This window comes from Galeopterus variegatus, unplaced genomic scaffold, assembly GCF_000696425.1.
Source record: "Galeopterus variegatus unplaced genomic scaffold, G_variegatus-3.0.2 Scaffold2692, whole genome shotgun sequence".
Taxonomy (NCBI): Eukaryota; Metazoa; Chordata; class Mammalia; order Dermoptera; family Cynocephalidae; genus Galeopterus; species Galeopterus variegatus.
The window spans coordinates 123131-140617 of record NW_007728803.1 but is presented as its reverse complement, the minus strand read 5'-3'; the positions used below and the strand labels follow the sequence as shown (position 1 = coordinate 140617).

At 46.0% G+C, this 17487-nt stretch overlaps 1 protein-coding gene across 1 annotated transcript in view; it reads right to left on the bottom strand.

Moving 5' to 3' along the window:
• The window catches only part of ITPR1 (inositol 1,4,5-trisphosphate receptor, type 1), a gene marked incomplete at its 5' end in the record, with an annotated part of 156071 nt that overhangs the window by 15462 nt on the left and 123122 nt on the right, over nucleotides 1-17487 (bottom strand). Inside the window, 4 exons of the mRNA XM_008582677.1 lie at nucleotides 11484-11644; nucleotides 14942-15107; nucleotides 15575-15714; nucleotides 16841-16933. Coding sequence (XP_008580899.1) covers nucleotides 11484-11644; nucleotides 14942-15107; nucleotides 15575-15714; nucleotides 16841-16933 — 560 coding nt within the window. The remainder of the gene's footprint in view (nucleotides 1-11483; nucleotides 11645-14941; nucleotides 15108-15574; nucleotides 15715-16840; nucleotides 16934-17487) is intronic.

Sequence of the window (17487 nt, the reverse complement as noted above, 5' to 3'; positions counted from 1 at the left end):
ACCACATACAATATTCCTACATTTCACAGATTCTGTACATTTCTCCAACAACCTGTAACATCAGTGTGTCCACAAAAAAGAACAACGGCCTGGAATCAGAAGCTGGAGAGTTCAAGTCCTGACTCTCCAACGTGTACACAGGACAGTCAATTAGTCAGCTCACCAACCTGGGCCTCTGTTTCTCTCTTTTATTTTTTGGAAGAGATCACCAGCTACCACACTGGGTTATTGTAAAGATCAAATGGCTGTGAAAGTGTCCCATAAACTGGAAAGCATTATGCAAATTATAAATTAACATGCCATCTGCCCAAGGTCACAGAGCTGGCACTGCAGTCCAGATATTGACTCCAGTTTCAGTGCTCAACTCCTCTGCACAGCTAGTTCCTTTATTCCTCTGGGATAACATTTTAGAGATACTGATTTCTATTTTGCCAACTAAACCTCATAAAGGTTGGCCAAGCTGCTCACATATTGAGGTGTCAGTCTAGTACTGTTTTTGAGCTCTGAATGACATTACCAAAACAGGCCACATTATATAATCTTCAGCTGGGCTGGAATGACCAATTGCCCTTTCCAGACTCAGTTAATAGTTGTTCTTGGATGATACAGCATAACAAAGACAGGCTCATGCCAGCAGAGAGAACCGCACCCATTTCTGATGAAATCCCTAGGAAGAGCCAGCTGCATAATCATTCTTCCAAGTCATTCAGGGGCCACAGGTGAAGCATCCCCTGGGCACCCACGGGGACTGTGAGAAAGCAGGGCTCACCACTAGGAGTGGCACAGTGGGTCCTGGGCACCTGGGGCTGCCAGGGTGAGGAAACCAGAAGTCACAGAGGAGGAGAAAAAGGTGAAGTGAGCTGCCTGTGCTGGCCAAGAGCTGGGCGGTCCCCTTGAGATTCCTAAAAAGGAACAATGAGGCTAACTCCCTTTCTCCCCGAATCAGCAGCCAGGCTGGCCTCTGACATTTTGCTTAGGCCACTTCTTCTGCATTTTCAGTTAGCTAAGAAATATACCAGAACATTCCAGGCGGTTATATATGGAGATTTTTAGCCATTTTTATTGGTTTTCTTCTATCCTTTTCTGGATTCCATTAGTTTCCAATTTTGATCTCATTACTTTTATACAATAATATTTTTTTGTTTGTTTTAAGCCTATTTAAATAGCTTTCCAAAGTTCTTTGCTATTGTTTCATACAAAAATACATTTACCTTTGACATACACACACAGGAGCCTCACTAATGAGCTGCTTCACACAGAACAGTGTTCAACCTAAGCTCTCTCATCTGATGGGCTTATATATTAGAAATCTCCTCTGGACTGAAATGGTTTTACTGAAGGCCAGTCCTGCCTAGACACACTCTGTGAAAGAAGTGATAGGAAGATGTCATCTAAAGAGGTGAGGAGCGAGTCCAGTACTGTTACTGACTCAAAAGTGATCTGGAAGAAAGGAGCCACACAGCTTGACCTCCTAAGGATGAAAGAGACCATCTGCCATGTGCAGGCTCTCCAACTTCCTTGATCCTTTCCAAATCCCCCCTTTTCCTAACCTGCCCCTTGCACTCTGGCCACAAACATTTACTAACTTATTCACATAACTCTCCCGTTCTCCCTCCCCACATCTTTGTTCTTGATACGCCCGAAGGCCCATACCTCCCTCTTCCATATTTCATGAACTGCCACCACTTTGAAAAGTGCTTTGTGGAATCTGACAGCTAAAAATGGCCCAAGGGACCCTTTGGTTCAAGTTCCTCATTTTACAGGCGGTAAAACTGAGGCTCTGAAGAGAGAGGGCTTGTGAAAGGTAGAAACTCCAAGTCTTGTCCACAACCTTCAAATACAGATGACTATACCTAAGTACTAATTTTTCCCCATTCCCTAGAGACATGCTAGTAGGCTTCATTTTAAAGAGGTAAGTTTTAAAGAATTCTGAATATACGTACTTGATAAAGACAGTCAAATTCAGAACATTTTCCAGGTTAGAGCATTTTTATAAAGGCATTTTACAGTTACACACCTCTCAGCAGCATATGATGCTACCATCTATGTGGAGCCCCTGCTAATGTCGGAATCCTGTCACCTGGGCTGATTGTGGAGCTCTTTTAACAATGTCCCGACACCAACTGTCTAGCTACACAACCGCGCTAGTTGTCGGGCTCTTTTACCTGCCAGTCATTCTGTACCGACTGGGCCAATTGCCGAGCTAGGGCTGGGTCTGGAGCTCACGGACCCCTCAAGCCTGTTCACAGACTGGGTCACAAACCCTTCACATGCCAGGCTGGGTCCCCAGACCCCTTCGCGTAGGTTTATGAGCTAGGTAACTGGCCAAAAGGTCCGGCGGATGCCTGAGGCAGACGCCCACCCGCCTGCTTCACTAAAACTCATCTCTCTCTCTCTCTCTCTGAAGAACACAATAGTAAGAAAAACTAAAAAGATACATTGGCGTGCATGCACACACACACACACACACACACACACACACAAATTCGCTTACAAAGGATGTGCTAAAACCACACCCAACTGGACCTGAGGCAAGGGCCCTGACCAAACTATTCTATTTTCCCAACAGTCTAGCTCTGTCAGACAGTCAATATTGAGAACAAACAGGAAAGAAAGGAGTTAAGGAAAGGATTTACAAACATAGTTGGGATGTGTGGAACGGAAGCAGGGCACCCCGTGGAGTCTGTAGTGGGGGAAGGAGCAGGAGGGTGGTTGCAAGGTATGAAGTGGAGAAAAACATTTTTGGAGCTTATCAAATCTGCCAAGTTGGGGGAAATGTGTGTGTATGCAAATATTTTATATGTGCATGTACAAACACATAAGTTCATACTCACATCCTTGGAAGAACTAACCAGTGGGGAGAACTGGAGTCGTGAGCGGTAAACCAGTCTTCAGCTGACTGAGCTAACAATCACTCTGCATGACCCTCTCATTCACAGTTTCAAGGACCAGACTCCTGTGTATATCTGGTTCCCCATGCTCTGCTGTAGCATATAAGTTTCTTTAAGGCAGATTGATGGCTCTGTCCAGCTCACTGATATAAACAGCACTCAGCACACACTCCATGAAAGTCAAAGTGTGGAAAATTCAGAGAGAGCTGGGAGTCTGTGCAGAACCAGGGTCCTAATGTCAAGTGCTCCAGAATAAAAAGACATATGCCCGTGAAGTGCTTAGTGGGATGCAGGGTGACTTCATCCCCTCTAGACTGGAAGGCAGAGGGTGTTACAAGGCTGGGTGGGGAATCTTAAACTCAGCAACTGCTTTGTGCAGCTGCCACTGACATGAACCCAAGCTCAAGTGCAGAGGGTGGGGCGAAAGCATTCCGGCTGGCTGCAGGCAAGTCCAATGATGCTGACACACTGTTTCCAGCCACTGAGAAGCCAATGCCAAATGCCTCTTCTCTTCTCCCTTGTTCCGTATTCCTGAACACTGCCGGGGTGTCAGCTAACTTCAGGAGGCCACCTGGGAATCATATTCAGAGGGCAGCACAGGCTGTGTCCTCATCTACGTTAAGGGCTTTCAGAGCCCAGGTGACATTTTAGCCATTGCTCGTGGCCTCCCAGGTTAGGCAGGGAAGCTGTTGACACAACATTGCCAACACTGAAATATCAGCGTCCCAGAAACTTATCAAGGCACTCCCTCCTCCCAGCACCCTCACTGGAATTCCAGGATAAATGTCTGACCCCCTCACTGCATATGTGCATGAAGCAGAGAGGTCCATGTCACTTCCTCATCAGCCAGGACCTGCCCGATGCGTAAGGAAGCCCACAGGTGGCAAGAACTCAGGAGGAAAGAAAGGTCATGGTAGAGTTAGGTGCACGCCCTGCTGGACTCTCCCTTCCTGTCCCCCGTACTCTACGTCCTGTCTGGCAGGGACTCCAATCTCCAATAACCCCTCATGTCAGCTGTGTGAATTTTTATGTTTACTTCCTTACTCTGGTGGCCACTGCCACCATCCCTTCCCCCCAGCGTCCAAGGCCTCCCTCTGATCTAATTACAATCCACAAGCAATTCTCGTCTCCGCTGCTGTCCCGAGTTACTTCCTCCAGCCCCCTCCCTCGGTGCCTTGCACTACCTCTGGCAGAAAGCTGCTGTCCCCACTGTGGAAAGTGCCTGTCTGCAGATTTTACAGCACCAGGCTCTCTCTTAGGTCAAGAAAAGTGTAAGACTTCGGCCACTTCCCCTTTTAAACAGAAAGTGGTGACACACAGGTATCCAGTTCCCATTTTCATCTTTTGCTCTTGTTAACAAGTTGGTTTCTCACTGTGTTACCTTCCTGTGTCTTTTTATCAAATATAGGTAAACACAAGTGCTAGGGCCAGATGTCCTCATGCTCTTGAATCTTCTCACAATGTTTCCTCATAGATATTTAGTAGTGCTTAATTTGCTAATAGAATTTATTTGCTTGGAAAATGTACCCAGGAGATGTTTTCAGGCAAAAATGCTCTTAGATGGCTGTTTTGATGTGAATTGCCTGCAGCTTTCAGGAAAGCATTTCCTAGGAATGCAGGCTCCTGGATTCTCCCTTCCTGTGCAACAGGGACCCCACTGCCTTCTGCTAGGCTTCCACTGCTGCCATGTTGATGCTACTTTTGATCTGAAAAACTGCTCCTTTGCTTTTATATCCTTGTTCAGCTAGTTTCTCAAGAGGTCAAGTGAACTAATGCATAATGGAACAAACCGGGAAATCTCCAATGGAAGATTGTGTGTGGGCATGTGTTGAACATGTGTGTGAGATGAGAGAGAGAGAGAGAGAGAAGAGAGGTGTCTACTTCAGCTGTGAGAAAAAGTCAGCACTGAGCTTAAAGGATGATGGATCAGACATTCTAATGTTTAATTATTAGGGAGTTACACTCATTCAGATGCGTCACCTGGGTGTGGAAGCTCCAGTCTGGCTGTGGTTCTGGTGAACCATCCTTCCCCTTTTTCTTAGACACCACTCTCTCCTTCCAAATCTGGCCACCAAAGGACATATCATTCCCTGCTTCAAGCTTAAGTGAGTGCAGTGAAGTTCATCATATTTTAGCAAGCCAAAATTAACATATATCTCAGATTGGGCCGGCCTGGTGGCGCACTGCTACAGTGCGCCGCTTGGGAGCGCGGTGGCGCTCCTGCCAAGGGTTCGGATCCCACATACAGACAGGTTCCCGCTCACTGGCTGAGCGAGGTGTGGGAGCAACACCGAGGGTTGCGATCCCTTTGCCGGTCCCGGTCTGGTATGGGCGTGACACTGAGGGTTGCGATCCGTTGCCGGACACGAAAAAAAGACAAAAAGGAAAAAATATATATATATATATCTCAGATACACCTTGCAAGAGCTTAGATTTACCCTTTCCTGAACTCCTGTCATTTGAACAACCCCCTTCAGGAGACGTAAGGTAGCTGCCTGAGAATTCAACCCCATCTAACGCAGGAAGCTCCTGTCTTGCTGATTTCAGCATTAGCCAGTCAGCACTAGCCAGGAGATCCTCTCCCCCACTCTTCTCCCTACCCCCAGTGGGGCCTTCTCTGTGTCTTGCCTCTTTCAAAGGTAGCTAATACAGTACCACTTGGGGTGGGGAGCCTGAGAAGTGAGCCAGTCAACCAACAGCTACAGGTTCCTGATACAGAGGGCTGTTTCCGTGTGCACAGATGTAGCCACATCTGTAACCACACATGGATGAGTGGGTAGGACAGCTGGGGGTGGGTTCTGACTCAGCAGCTCTGGACTTCAATCTCGGCTCTAGCACTTCCCAGGAGGGAGACCCTGGAGAAGCTGCTCAACCTTCCTGAGCTTTAGGTTCCCATCTGCAAAATGGTAATGGTTCCACCTACCAAGATGCAACAAGGATTAGACGAGATCATGCACATGAAGTGTTTATTTTATACACACTGATTACGTGTGTCCTATTATTAGTTATCATCTACCTGCCCATGCCACGGCAAAGCAGAGCACAGCACAGACCGTTCCTCCTGAAACAGCAGACTTGTTGCATCCCTGGACATGCAATCTACTGTGGGGAGATAGATGCTCCCCAATTATTTCACCATCCACATTAGTAGTCAATGAACATGCTACCCTGGAGAAGAGAAGTAGCCAGAGCAGCCCAAGATATCAGGACATTTTGAAATGTGGATGAATAACATCCTATCTGATTGTCCTGTTTTTATATGGGATTCACTCAAAACAACACCTCTGAAAATATGAATTATGTTAGAATTCTAAAATAAAGAAGCAAAAACTATATTTAATTAGCAAAAGAGATGCCTTATATTTCAGTTATTGTCTGATCTTCTCTACCAATCTTCCTTCTTAATGCTTCCTGAGTTTCTACCTTTCAAGAATAAGTTAGTCTCCTGCACTTCTCTGTACTAGAAAAATGAGCTGCTGTGTCTTTGCTGGGAATCATATATTTGATCTTTACCCTATGACATGCCCACTGTGCAGTATTTAAATTCTCTCAGGCAAAGTACTCACAGTGAACTTGCCACTTACTCAGATTAAGTACATCCAATATCATGGCCTCTCAGTCATCATCTACAGACTAACACAATTGCTCGGTTCAGTTGCCATCAGAGCAAAACCAAATGGTGCTAAAGTTATTCACAAAAGGTGTGTGGCACATAAATTATTGTGAAAACTGAAATGTAGATCAAGGTTAAAAATATTATTTATTAAAGAAGGCTATCACCAAAACTCTTTGTGATAACACCAAAATTCCAATTCCTATGGGGAAAGGAAACTCAGGTTTTTCTCCTGCGTTGAACTGCCAGGGGCTATGTGAGGTCACTCCGTAGTCACATTTCTCTGAAAGCACAGCCCTGTCTGAGGTCAAAGTGTATGAGACTGTGTCTCCTGGACTAAGTGGCACTCACTGTAAGAGGGTCAGCATCCCATGGCTATTTGAGCCACGGCGCCACTTACCATCAGGTGCTTGAGTTGAGGGACAAATCTACCAGCAAACCAAGTGTAATCTCACGATATAACCTGAGGTCTGTCTTTAATACACAGAACTCAGGGTCCACTCCCCAAATCAACGGAAGCCCTAATTTTGGGCAGTGAGAGCAAGTAGAAGAGATCACTAAACACATGGATAGAATTCACAAGTACCTGTGCCTGAGTCAACGGAAAAAGAATGATAATGTCAACCATGCCCTGCCTCAAAGTTTAAGGACACTTAAAGATTTAAAGTTTAAGACAGAAGACGACACAGGGATTTTCCATGGGAGGAAGTTCTGAGTCAAGAAGCCCATTCTGACTTGTCTTGGCAACAATGTGCCAACAGCCGAAGTGTCTTAGAGTCTTGGAACCACAGCAAACGCTGCTTCTGTCCGCCCCTCTGCCTCGGGCTGACTGTGCTCTGTGCCTGTGCCCCTCTCCATGGGTGCCGACCCCCTGCCCGGTCCCATACGTGTATCTCATTTCCACCACCCAAGGGATGGTCTTGACCTCAATTTGCAGACAGGAAACTCAGGTCAGTGAAGTCCCATGACTCGCCCGGGGTTACACAGCCAGGAAGGAGCAAAGCTGACACTCAAACCTGGTATCTTCTGCCTCCAGATTCAATTCTTGGGTAGTGATGACTTCATGGTTGGCATTAGCCTGGTCTTGCCTTTGCCAGGCTATTCCCATCTCCAATGAGAACAGGGAAGGGATGACAAGGAGGAGACAGAAGAGAATACACGATCTTCTATTACGTTCAAGTGAAAATGAACTGTGGGTGACCGGCTGGCTGTGAAGTTCTGAGCTGTGAGACGGAGCTTCCTCAAAGTCTCCTCCTTTCCCTTCCTCCAGCGCGGGCAAGAAACACACCATTTCCATTTATGGAGAGAAGAGGCCCTGTCACTTTGACTGTATGCCAGTTCCAGAAGGAAGAGAGGTGATGTGTGTCATCCAGCAAAGCTGTCTTGTGTTTTCATAAGGCCAAGCAGCCACCCACGGAGGAAAACCGCCTTCGGGAGGTGGGTGTAGGCAGGAAGGGACACCACTCAGCACACAGCTGTCCTCCTGAGCCCTTTCAGCCAGGACTAGTCAAATGTCATTCTCTCCAAGTCAGCCTGGGCTTCAAGACCCTTCTCAAGATGGTGCCCAGGCAGAGTCTACTTTTTTTTTTTTTGGAGATAAAAACCTATTTGCCACCCCTGACACTGCAGTCTGCAGGGAGCTGTCCTCAAGGCAGCTGTGAAGAGCTCTTCCGCCTTCCCGGTGACCAGCTGAGGCCTCTGGTTCTGCTGGGTGGCCTTTGGCAGCTACTACTTCACATGTCTTCAGGAACCTCTGGGATCTTAATCAATAGGCCAAAGGAGAGCTACAGAAGAATTAACATTCCCCAACCTTCTGCTCTATATTCAGCAGTTTTCCTGAGGACCACATGTCCCCAAAGAGCCTGACTCAGAGACTTCTCTTGGGACGTGAGGGAAGCAAAGGGGCCGTGAGCTTTTCTTTTCATCTCTGACACTGCTCATTGGCCGTCTCTCCTCTCTTCTCCATGCTGGGGTGACTGCAGCCTCATGGGGTTGGTTTTCCTTGGAGATCACCTGATTTTTCCCCCCAGAAGCAGGGTTAGGGTGCCTACCTCCTCAGGAGGGAGGCTGGTGGGGACCTCCTCTCCTAGCTGTGGCTGCATCCACAGGGCATGACTAAGCTGGGTCCACGATGTGGGCATGCAACCTACTCCACCGCAGCTGAGTTCCCCAGGGCTCCAGCCCCCACTGAGTGATTTGGCTGAGCACCCCAGCATCTGCCCTGCTGTGGCTAATGCCCTCATAGAAGTCCCTGGCAGGGATTCATGGGGCTTCAACACTAGAGGTGTTGCCTTTTAGCCTGTGGATTAGATGGCTTCTGTGAGCCATTGCTTGGCACACAAAACATCTGGTTCCTCAGCAACTTTGACATTCAGAGTTAAAAATTCTTTGATGATGCAGATTTCTAGGTTTTTTGACAAGAAGTTTTGCATGACCGAGAATGACGTAGCTAGGAAAACACACTGAGTGCTTGGCTCTCAGAGCATCGCAGTGACCAGGCTGGGTGGCAGGCAAGGGGTCACTCTGGTTCTTAATCCACATCAAGTGACTGCTCACAAGACTCCCGTTAGTCTTCATGATTGAGACAGAAACCCAGAAGGGCGCCAGAGTTTTCTGTGACTGTACAGTAAGGTGATTAATAGAAAACTTCAAAACTGGCCCCTGAATGGTGTAAAGACACGGCCCATTCAAACACTTCACAGAGAAGAAAACGAAGTGAGGGAGAAGAGTGAGGTGTGACAAGGGCGACAAGTGCAGGCCTTCTCTTCCGTGCATTACAAGACTGATGCAAACGAAGCCATAATCTGTGCCTGGGGACAGGTCTGTGTAAGCGTGGACAGTGATAAAATAGGGCTCAACTTGCTGTGTCAACAATTGCAGGAAAAGAAAGGATTGGAGTATGTTTCAGTTAATGTGTCCTGACCCTGGAAACCTCACCTGTGAAATTCTAATGCTCCGGCACCCATCAGAACTCCTAATCTCCTTAAAAACAGGATTCTGCTCCCACCTGGCCCAGTCTCACCAGCACCCTGCCAGCGTCCTACTGACAGCATGACTACAGGATGTGGTTGTGGAGTCAGTCCAACCTGGGTGTGAGTCCTGCCTGGGCTCCTCCTGAGCTGTTCCTAGGCAGGTCACTTAACCCCCAGCCTGGCTTTCATCTGCACAAGTGACACACCATCATCCTCACTGTGGAACTGTCCTTCTCTGCCCCTCTCTGTGTTGATGTTTTCTCTTCCCTTCTGCTCATCTATGACCTTTGGCTCTTCACCTTCTTTCAAACCCCTTCCAAAAGTCATCTCTGCTACAAACCCTCACCATTTCTCCTTACTCCAGAAGTTCCCTCTCCCTGGTTCCCCACTGAGGGTAATTTTAATGACCAAATACAATACGAGATGTGAAAGAACATTACAAACTGAAGAGGGCTAAATGCATGTAAAGGTTTAGGACTATTTCTCCTCAGTATTCATATAACCAGCTTGGATGGTAATTTCTTAAATCGGTATCTGTTTTGTCTCTTCGGTTAGACTCTTACTACCTACAGGGTGATTCACACATCAGCTTCAGCTTCGGCATCCCCTGGAAGGTTGTTGGAAATGCAGAATCTCAAGTCCTGGCAGTGACTGCTGAGTCAGAATTTGAATTTTAACAAACTCTCCAGATGATTCATGTGTACATTAAAATATGAGAAGAATGGAATTAGGCTCCAAGGACCTCAAGGGTACAGACGGCACAGTATCCAGAGAGCCCTCCAGAACCTTGGAGAGCCTAATGTGGGTGTTCAGAAAAATTACCACGTGATGCTGCCCTGCTGGCCATAAAACTGAAAGCCTGCCTGTGCCTAAGCATACGAATGATTCTCATATGAACAGATCTGACTTTGGGTATGTTAACATAAAAAGCTTGAAAATCACACCTGCATAAAAAACAGAGAAGGGTTCCTTTAGGATAACATTATCAGGCAGAGTGCTCAAGTCCTTGGGAACTGGCGAACTGTGCAGTCTTTCTTAGTAGCTAACGGCCCTGCTCCTCACGGTGAGCAGGTGTAAATCACAGAGATTCCCTAGATCTCACAGTTCATGCCCCCTCACTCTACCACAAGCCACTGAACATTCTAATGAAGTTCAGGAAGCACAGGTCTGAAAGGACAGCTGGCCCGGGACTCCCACAGCACACGTGTGGTGCCTCCGCAAAGCCCTGCCTGCTCTACAAACCTGCAGCAGCCTCCCTGCTTCCTGGGACATGGTAGTTCACACTTCCCATCTGCAAGAAGATTAATTTGGGACTCGAATTCCTCTATCATGTGATCCCTTCCTGATGATAGGCAAAGCATCTCCCAGAAAGACTAGAAGGCTAAGGCCAAACAAATTATGCTGAACTATACCGAGTGATCATTTTGTTATTAAGACACCTCTTAGAGACTAGGTGTTATTTGAAGAGGCGGGGGGTGGCGGGGGGAAGGAAGATTAATTTGGGACTCGAATTCCTCTATCATGTGATCCCTTCCTGATGATAGGCAAAGCGTCTCCCAGAAAGACTAGAAGGCTAAGGCCAAACAAATTATGCTGAACTATACCGAGTGATCATTTTGTTTTTAAGACACCTCTCAGAGACTAGGTGTTATTTGAAGAGGTGGCGGGTGGGGGGGGAACATTATCAAGAAGAGAGGCAGATTAACAACACAGAGATGGGAAGTTGGGCTATGGAGTTTGTTCTAGGTTAAATCCCCAGCTGCTAATTTTTCTGAGCCTCAGTGTTTCCTCCTTTAAAACAGGCTGATAGCACCTGTCTGGTGGTTCTGAGGATCACTGTGAGAATACTCAAAATTCACGGAGTCTAGTGGGAAGGGCTCAGTCAACACCAGATGTGATTTTTCTGCTGGGTAGCTCCCCACTGGCTGCCAGGGCCATGCTCCAGGCTGAGAAGCCAGGCCGGCAGGCCCCAAATCCACCTGGCCCCCGGGACACTTTCCCACTCACCTTAATCATCTCTGCCACGTAACTCTCAGGCCCCGTGTACTCTGTGGAGTCCTTTACTTTCACCAGGACGATGAAGCATAGATAGTGCCACATGTTGTGTTCTTCCTTGATGTGCTCTTCAAAGGTCACGGTCTTGTTGTCAAACTTGTCTCTTTCCAAGCCTAAACAAGAGACAGAAAGCCCCAGCCCAACTGAGCAGCCATGGTGCAGGAAAATCCATGGCAGGACTGTGGCTACAGAGAAGGCTGTTGTCTCACTCCCGTTTTTATAAAGCATTAGATTAGCCTGGCCTTACAAATGCATTTACTTTCACATTAGGGCAGGAAAACACAGGCTGTGAGTCTGACTTGGGTTTGAATACTACCTCTGCGCTTACTGGTTGCCAGTTAATCCCCATGTGCCTTAGCTGCCTTGTCAGTGACTGGGAAGACTGCCATCTTCCAGGAGTGTTGGGGTTTAATGAGAACGTGTGTGATGCACTCACACAGAACAGGCAACCAGGGAATGTGAGGTCCCTTCTCCCAGGTAAATGCCAAAATGCAGACATGTTAAAAGTTTTTTGAGGAAACAGAATAAGGACAAAAAGAACTTTCAACAAATTTTGAACTCTAGCTGGTAAGTATATTTCACAGAAGTCTGGGTGAGCAATTCTGAAAGCAGTTTCTATGTATTCTAGAATTGAGCAAATAAGTAAATATATTGTGGATAATGGGAGCCAGATTCCTCACTGTCAAAGAAGGGAGCACAGATATGGAAAGGGAGAAAGACTGAATGAACCCTGTAATGTTGAACTGGAATTAGAGTTATCAGTATGAACTCATCTTTTTTCATATGTATATAAAAATATAGATACAGATATGTATGTAGCTACATATGCATACCTATACATATAAATATGTGCACACAGACACCTGTCCTCTAGATCTGCACCCTAATAAGCTCTGGGAGCAGTGGCACACCCACAGGAATGAGCACGCCTCGCCCCCAGATCCTGGCTTCTAAATACCACTTTCCACTAAAAAGAACCAGGGCTCTTTGGCGAAATGGCTGATTCCAGGGCTGGGTCAGGGAAGGTACAAGATAAATCTGAGCCTGGAATATCTTATGGTGCTAAAAAAAGTAAGGAAGTACATAGAAAATGATGAAGACTTGACAAAACACAGAAGCCAACTTGCAGGGGCTCCCACTGGCCAGATCTGGGGGCAATTTGAGCATCAAAATAAATAATGGCAGGTAAGGAGAATAATCCACTGAATACAATAAAAATCCCTGAATCCATGTTGTCACAAATACAAACATACATGGGGAAAAGAAAAAGTTCTTTCTTGAAATAAAAAGTCGAACAAATGTCGAAAGAATAATGAAGAAGATCATCACTTGGCAACCACCATCATGATAGATTCAGGCAAGAATCATCAGTGGATGCTAAAACTAGTGGGTGAAAGTTTAACCTGAGGAATGATAGGTTCACTACACAATGTCAAAACATCTCTCCATAAAGAGTAACTTTAAGTGAGAAACCTGGCAATTACCACCTGAATCAAGTGATCAACGTTAGTATCACCAGTTACAAGATGAATGGGCACCATGTGCTTCCTGTTATGACGCACTGAGAAGAACACAATGACATCTTTGATATTCCTGTAAAAAATACACGACCTCAGTCTTACCACAGGGAAACGTCAGACAAACCCACATCAAGGGACAGTCTACAAAATAACTGACCCGTATTCTTCAAAAATGTCAATGGAGGCTAAAGAGGCATGACAACTAAATGCTACCCACATCTTGGGACTTACAGAGGACATCCTTGGAACGAAAGGTGGAACATGAATAAAATCTGCAGATTAGACAGTAGTGCTATATCTGTTTTAATTCTCCAATTTTGATAATGAAACTGGAGATACATAAGAGAATGTTCTTGTTTTCGGGAAATACACACTGAAATATTGATGGGTAAACGGGCATCGTGTTAGCCGCTCACACTCAAAACTGTTCAGAAAAATTGCGTGTGTGTGAACAAAGCAAATGAGGTATAACATTAATATCTGAGGAGTCTGGGTGAAGAATGTATAAAAATTCTTTTTTTTTTTTTTGTCTTTTTGTCTTTTTCCGTGTCCGGCAATGGATCTGTCTTTTTCCGTGTCCGGCAATGGATCTGTCTTTTTCCGTGTCCGGCAATGGATCTGTCTTTTTCCGTGTCCGGCAATGGATCTGTCTTTTTCCGTGTCCGGCAATGGATCTGTCTTTTTCCGTGTCCGGCAATGGATCTGTCTTTTTCCGTGTCCGGCAATGGATCTGTCTTTTTCCGTGTCCGGCAATGGATCGCAACCCTCAGTGTTGCCCCCGTACCGGACCGGGGACCGGCAACGGGATCGCAACCCTCGGTGCTGCTCCCGCGCCTCGCTCAGCCAGTGAGCGGGAACCAGTCTGTATGTGGGATCGAACCCTCGGGCGGGAGCGCCGCCGCGCTTCCCAAGTGGCGCACTTATCCAGTGCGCCACCGGGCCGGCCCTAAAAATTCTTTGTACTAGTCTTATGACTTTCCTGTAACTCAGAAATTATATATATATGTTTTTTAAAAAGCTTAAAAAGGTTTCAAAAGGGCAAAAAGCAAAGAATTTAAGTTTTTAAATAGAAAATGCTCTTTTTTTAGTATACATATCAGTAAAAAATTTACATACCTAGAAACTATATTTTGAATAATACTGAAATGATTACTCAACCAGCAGATTCCTACTAATGATTTAGTTTACATTTACATATATTTTCCCACAGTTATATTGAGAATGACTTCTTTGGTACCCCACACCTCTTTTATGTAGCAGGTGCCTACTTATCCTCAGGTACCTACAGTGTCCCAGATGCTGCTAGGAGTGTTACATAAGCCTCCCTCCCGATTTTCATACTAATACCGAGTACATATTGTTGTACCCATCTCACAGATGAGGAAGAACGGTTCAATGAAGTTAAGTGGCTAAACCACGGTTACACATCTAGCAAGCAACAGAAGCTCAACCAGAAGGCTGACTCCGAGCCCAAGCTCTGAACTCTCACCATATTCTAAAGAGGAATATTTTATCACGGCAGATTGTAGTGAAGACACCTGTGAGCTGGAGTTGGATGAAGTATCTCCATTCTAATTTACTTAGAATGGGACCAATGTAAGCTCAGGTAATCCAACAACAAAAAGACCCCGAGATGCATTTGTTTTAAATAATGTGTGGTCACGTCTGTCCCCCCAAACTGGCGACTGCTGCACAGAATTCATTGGCACTCCAAGCACTTCCCGGCAGAATAAAGGCAAAGTAGAGCTGCACTTGCTGCAGAGGGCAGAGAGTCAAGAGAACGCAGCCAGTGCCCCTCCCAAAGAACACCCAGGCACACCCCGTCACATCACGCCCTTGACATCTTCATGTGCCTGTGCCACGCTGGGCAGGCTGGGCAGTGACACTCACCACAGATAAAGCATGTGGTCTTTAAGATCTCCTCCTTCTTCTGCTTCTCACTCCTCAGGTCAGCAAAGGTGTCAATGATAACCCCAAAAATCAGGTTAAGGACAATGATAATGACCATGAAGAAGAACAAGAGGTCATAAATCACTCTAGCGGCAAAGAGTGGTTCCTGCAAAAGAGAGGTGTCTGAATCAGCGCGGTTCCCTTCCCACCCTTTGGTCTGCAGAGCTTGGGGCACAGCTCAGGTTAGACTGATGCATACTTGGGCAGAAATTAAACTGGGCCTTAAACTTTAAAACCCACAACTACATCTCTTTTCACACCCTGCATCTAAATTGTAACTTCTTCAAGTCTTGTGTCACACAACCAAGAGGGTTCTGGAACTGTGTTCAGGTAGGCCAGAACCAACCCTGAGGGAAACAATACTTAAGTCTACTGAAGGGAGAAATAAAGCTGCCTCCTGCACTCCGCTGTTATCGCTGCTCTGCTTTGATAGGATCAACAGAGAGGAAGAAGCCTTGACTAGCGAGTCCCACCCAGCTGCTCATCGCTACCTGGCTCTGCCTCTGCCATCAGTTTACACTCAGCACCCACCCGGCCACCCCCTGCCCTTCCTTCCCCTTGGAATTAATTTACCTCTTTGGATGGCTTCCTGAGCACATCTCCAACTCCGCCCCCACTTCGCAGCCCGTGACTCAGTACAGTGACAATGCACATCAGCAGTGTCTCACATGTGTGCTCTTTATCCTGCTCTGTTACTTCTGCAGGGCCCAGCTCTATGGCAAGTGATAATGGAGTTAAAACGTGAGGGGAAAAGAGATACTGTGATTTTGCAATTATGTCTCCTGACAGGCACAAGAAAAAACAAAATGAAGGAATAAAGAGTGAAACACTTTCTTTCCAAAGCTAAAGTCATCTGGAGCAATTGTCTTCATCACTAACCCGTGCTAACTTCCCAAGCCATTCCAGTGGTGCCCTCCCTCTATTACATCTAAAACATTCCCTGTCCTTGTCAGATTTTAAACTCTAGTCCCAGCTGCGAAGAATCATTTGACATCAGATAAATTGCTTAACCACTCCGAGTCACAAGTATCTTGTCTCTCAGCTGAGGGTACTGCCACAGACCCAGGTTCCTCATGGGGATGTCTGCTGTGAGGACTAAATTCAGCACCACTTTACAGCAGGTCCACTGGATAAACTGCTTTACACTGGAAGCTGCTCATTCTTACTGGTTATGGAGCCAGAGCCATGCCTTGCTGCACATCTTGTGCTTCCCCAGCTGCAGTGAGAACGGTCTTGCTAAAACGCAGATCTCATCTGATCACTCCCCTTTCAACAATTCCCAACCATCCTGTGGATGAAGTTTAACCTCCTTAGCCTGACATATAAGACCCTTCATGATCTGGCCCTTTGCTTATATCTCTGATTTCATCTCCTATTACTCTCTTTCCTCATAATCATTATCTCCCCAAACTTGCTGTATTTTACCTTTAAGCCTTTAGATATGCTCTTCCCTCTATCTAGGATACCTACCCCACCTCCTTGATGATACCCTTATCCTAATATTAGTCTGGGTGCCTATCTTCTACATTCCATCCTTATTCCCAGCATTTCTCTATAAAATCACCTATTTATCTGCCTGCCTCTCCCACTAGATTATTGTCTCAGAGTACAACAGTGGAAAACTGTGGGCACTTAGTAAAAGTTGGCTGAATCAAATCTGATATTTTCTTCACATGTAGCCCTCTTTTCCCTTTATCTCCCTCCTCTCTCCCAGCCTTTGCTACTGGCCTGACTTCTCAGCAGTAAATTTGCTCTAATCCACTTCCAGCATCACCTGCATCATTTAAGCCTCTTGAGGAGTCTGGTATTAACGTGGAGCTTAAGGCTATGAAGTCCTACCCTGTTTGGGTGCAGGTGAGGAACAGTTCTCTCCAGTCTCCACCCTACACACATCAGAGTACAGGAACTCACTTGCCAAACTCTCACTGGTTTCTGGGAGAGAGAAGGAAATTTTATGATGAACAATCTAGCACATATGGTTAAAATGTTTGAAGTTCCTAATTCACGGCTGATTAAACAATTCTTTACATAAATAACACCCTACAATCCTGCATATAAATTCAAAGCAGAGATGCAATTTACACTTTCATTTGATGATCTGGATGGGAAAAAAGCCAAAAATGTCAATTCCTGTAGGCTTACTAGAAATATCGCACTTAAATAGCACCTCTCCAGCTTTAAAGACAAACAGCTGAAACTCTTAGACAAATACTACTGAACGTACAGACTCTAGCAAGATTTATACCAAGTCTGCATGAGAAGCATCAGCGGGCATTAATGGAAATCAGAGGTCCAGACCAGTTTAGTTCAGAACCCTAAGATGGTTGGTAGTAAATGCCACTTAGTGTTAAGGTGGAGGCTGGAGTTACATGCCAGGAATACAGCATTGGGGAGGGAGAACACAAAGGCTGCCTGGCTCATTTAATCACAACAATTCCAGTTTGTTCCTTGACTCAGGGTGCCTGGCTACTTGATGAAAAACCAGT